The sequence below is a fragment of the Chlamydomonas reinhardtii genome, chromosome 5, assembly GCF_000002595.2.
Source record: "Chlamydomonas reinhardtii strain CC-503 cw92 mt+ chromosome 5, whole genome shotgun sequence".
NCBI classification, from domain to species: domain Eukaryota; kingdom Viridiplantae; phylum Chlorophyta; class Chlorophyceae; order Chlamydomonadales; family Chlamydomonadaceae; genus Chlamydomonas; species Chlamydomonas reinhardtii.
The window spans coordinates 463,855-467,679 of record NC_057008.1 but is presented as its reverse complement, the minus strand read 5'-3'; the positions used below and the strand labels follow the sequence as shown (position 1 = coordinate 467,679).

At 68.2% G+C, this 3,825-nt stretch overlaps 1 protein-coding gene across 2 annotated transcripts in view; it reads right to left on the bottom strand.

The window, feature by feature from the left end:
- Positions 1–75: 75 nt before the first annotated feature.
- Positions 76–3,825, bottom strand: part of CHLRE_05g232500v5 (uncharacterized protein) — a 16,682-nt gene continuing 12,932 nt past the window's right edge. For both annotated transcript variants that reach the window (XM_043062157.1, XM_043062158.1), the window contains exons 27-34: positions 3,635–3,754; positions 3,194–3,443; positions 2,693–2,954; positions 2,399–2,527; positions 1,772–1,989; positions 1,010–1,629; positions 383–875; positions 76–303 (exon numbers count right to left, since the gene is read on the bottom strand). In XM_043062157.1, coding sequence (XP_042924556.1) covers positions 245–303; positions 383–875; positions 1,010–1,629; positions 1,772–1,989; positions 2,399–2,527; positions 2,693–2,954; positions 3,194–3,443; positions 3,635–3,754 — 2,151 coding nt within the window. In that variant the 3' untranslated portion in view covers positions 76–244. The remainder of the gene's footprint in view (positions 304–382; positions 876–1,009; positions 1,630–1,771; positions 1,990–2,398; positions 2,528–2,692; positions 2,955–3,193; positions 3,444–3,634; positions 3,755–3,825) is intronic.

Below are 3,825 nucleotides of genomic sequence, written 5' to 3'. Positions count from 1 at the left end.
ACCCACACACAGTCACACACAGTCACACACACACACACACACACACACACACACACCCACCCTGCACCCACCACGTGTGTCAGCAGCATTGCGAGCAGCACGCCCACGGTGCGCCGCCGCAGCCGCCCCACAGGCCCCGCCAGCTCCGGGCCCCACACCACATGCGCCAGCCGCTTCAGCAGCCGCGCCCGCCGCCCATCCACAACCTGATCCTCGGCGCCGCCGCCGCCGCCGCCGCCGCCGGCTACCGAGGAGGCGACGACGGAGGCGGCGTCGGGCTCTCCTGCGGAGGCGCTGCCGCCGCTGTGCTGCCGCTGCAGGGGGTCGGCGTTGCCTAGGCCCTGGCCGTGACGGTTGTGTTTGCCGTGGCGGCTTTGAAGGCTGTTCGGGCTGTTGCCGTCGTTCTTGTCGTTGGCTGCGTCCTCGCTGTTGACGTCGTCACCCTGGCTACTGGCGCTGTCGGCGTCGGTCGTTGCCGTCTGTTGCTGCCGGCGTGACTGGCGTGCGTGTTGTGACGACTGGCGTGACTGCGATGATGTTTGCTTCCGCAGCGCAAGTGCCCTGTTGGCGTCGGCGTCTGCGTCGGCGTTGGTGGCGGCGCCGGCGTCAGCGGCCTCACCGCCGCCGCCGCCGCCGCCAGGAGTGCCTGTCGCCGCAGCGTCCGGGTCTGCGGGTGAGGACGACTGAGTGGGTGCCAGCAGTGAGCGGGCGGATGCCTGCTGCTGCTGCTGCTGCTGCTGGTGGTGGTGGTTGGTGGCAGTAGCAGTCGGCAGAGACGGCTCAGCGGCCGTGGCAGGAGCCGAGGGCGGCGCCAGCATCTGGCGTGACAGTGTGCGCACCCACTGCGCCACGAACTCGGACTGGCTTTGTGCTTTCTGCGGACACCATGAGCATGGCCGGCAGTTGCAGACATGGTGAGTGTTTAGGCGCAGGTTAGGATATCCCACACGCCCACAAGATATTCCGTGCCGCAGCCCACAGCCGCCCACAGCGGAGCCGCGCCTCTCACCTTGTGCAGGGCCAAACCCTCCTCTGCAGCATCTTCCTTTCCTGACTCCTCGTCCTCCCCGTCCTCGTCATCGTCGCGATCCTCAGCTGCTCTTTCCGAGCCTCCCACCCTGACCCCAGCAGCCTTCAGCGCCGCAGTAGCCGCCGCGTCGTCATCCCCTGCTGCCGCTACTGCCGCTTCCGTGCTACAGCCCTTGCCCGACGGCGGCAGTAGCAGCAGGCCGCCTAGGCCAAAAGCGCTATCGTCTGACGGCCGCGAGCTGGGCTGCTGCCGGCTACTGCCGCCCTTGCCGTCGCCTGCGTCGGACTGCTGGGCCGCCGGCGCCCGCTCCTCATGCCGCTCTGGCCCCATTGCCGGCACCCCCGCCAGCAGTCCCTCCTCCTCTCCAGTCAGCGCCCGGCGCATGAAGGCGCCCGCGCGAACCGGCTTGCTGTCACCGCGTGCTGCTGCGGCGGCGGCCGCGTCTGCCGCGCCGCCCGCCTGTGCCCCCTGCTGCTCCGTCCCCTGCTGCGGCTGCTGCTGCTGCTGCTGCTGCTGCTGCTGCTGCTGCTGCTGCTGCATGAGCGCCTCCAGCCCCAGCGCTTTGTACACATTGGCTCGGGCGCCCACGTAGGACGTGTCTGGGTGCAGCGTGGCCCGTGATGCGGCCGCCGCCACCACCACCACCACCACCGCCTCCATCACCGCCGCCGCTCACTCCACCCGCCGCTCCTGCTCCCGGACCGGCGGCGCCCGCAGCAGCCACTGCCGCGCTGCTGACACCTTGCAGCAGCACCCGCATGGTTCCGCCGTCGGGGTGGCCGCCCAGGAAGGCACGCGCGCCCGACACCACCAGGCCTGCCGCACCGCCCTTGAGCGCAGACTTCCTCGCGGCAGCGGCCGCCTTGCCCTTCTTCCCACCGGCGCCGGCGGCGCCACTGCTGTCGGCCGCTCCCGACATGAGCTGCTGCCACGTGGCACCCGCCGGGACCTCCAGCAGCCTGGAGTGAATGCGGCAGTGGCATCCATGGAACAACAGCATTGTCGCCGGTTGCGACGGGAGCGGATCTCCCGTTACATTTCACATTGTCACAGCCTGACCACACACAACACACGGCTTGCTTCGGTGTGCGTTTCGTTTGAGCCCCCGTCAGGACTCATAGGAAGCATACGTCAGGTCTCAAATGACGTTCCTGCCGGCCGGTTGCGACGGGAGCGGATCCCCCGTTACAATCCACATTGTAAGCCTGACCACACACAACACACGGCTCGCTTCGGTGTGCGTTTCGTTTGCAGGATTCACACGAAGTTCAAGCCGGCCGCGTTCTGCTGCCTTCACCCTACCCGGTCAATACCCTCCATGGTTACCGCTGTGCTGTGATAATCAAGTCGGCGCACGCACCCGCGCACCTGTGCAGCGGCATGCGGCCGAGGGAGGCGGGCGGCAGCCCCACGATGAGCCCGGTGTCCATGTCAGCTCGCCGCACCACCAGCGCCTCGTCCAGCTCCACCACACCGCACAACAGGTCGCGCCGCCACCTGCGTGCGCCGCGTTGTGTCAAAGCAATAATGGCGGTGCTACGTGTCGTGGTCTAGCTAAGAAAGCATGCAGCTCGCTCGCTGCGCGCAATCCGCGCCCCTGCAACAATAAGCTAGACTCTTGTGAGGCACAGCCACGCGCCGGAGTTCACCAGCACCACTTACAGGATGATGCGAGCGAGGTTCTGTGGCCCGGCGTTGTTCTCGTCGTCACCTGCCGCCGCCGCCAAGCCGCCGGCTGCTGTCAGGGCCGGGCGGCGCTGGCCCGCCGCCGCCGCCCGCGCCGCCACGTCAGACACGTCGATGAGCTCGGTCTGCAGGCAGGCGGAGCGGCCCGCCTCCGACCTCGGCGGCCGCTTGCGGCTGCTGATGTCCGGCAGTGCATCCTCGGTGAGTGGGCTGTGCACCCTGGCACGCCAGCTGGTGCCTGCGGGGTAGGAAGAGATAAGCGGTGACGCAGGCTAGACCGGCACACAAGCCGGCGTAAGAGCGAGACCACGCGAATCCTTACAGGCAAGAATGGAGTTTATAACGGCAGCCGGCAACGCACGGTGGCGCACAGTGACGCAAAGCACACGTGCATCGCGCGCTACAAGGCACGCACAGTCACACACACACACACACACACACACACACACACACAGTCACACACACACACACACGCACCCGGCATCTCCGCCTCCTTGTCCAGCAGGCTGAGCAGCAGCAGCTCCGTCTGGTGCGCGCCCGCCTTGTCGCGCCACTCGGCGAAGATGTCGATGCAGTCCGCAAGGTTGGAGCCCACCACCGACCCGCCGGTGAAGCCGAACACGGCGGAGTCGTCCGCCGCAACCACAGTGCCGTCCAGGCTGCAGGTGAGCACGAGGCGGCGGTCGCTGTGCAGCGCCTGGGTGGAGGAGGCGTCCGCCCTGGACACCTGTCGGCAGCAGGGCGGCAGGGCGGCCGGGGGTGCCAGCAGCGGCGGGCGGGGCGGTGGAGGTAGGGTCGCAGCAGCGGGGTAGGGCGGCGGAGGGTCGCAGCAGCAAAGCAGCACATACACACACACACACACACTTACACACACACACACACACACACACACACACACACGTGAGTGCTGGCACCCACCTGCACCACGTGCAGGGTCCTGGGCATCCCCGCCGCCGCCGCGGCCCGGCCGCCGCCGCCGCCGCGGGCCTCCAGCAGCGGCAGCTCCACATCGTCACGTGTTGTCACCCTGAGACGGACCTGTGCACGTGCGTGGGCAGGCGTGCGCCGGGCGCGTGTGAATACACACACATATCCCCCTCCCCTCCCCT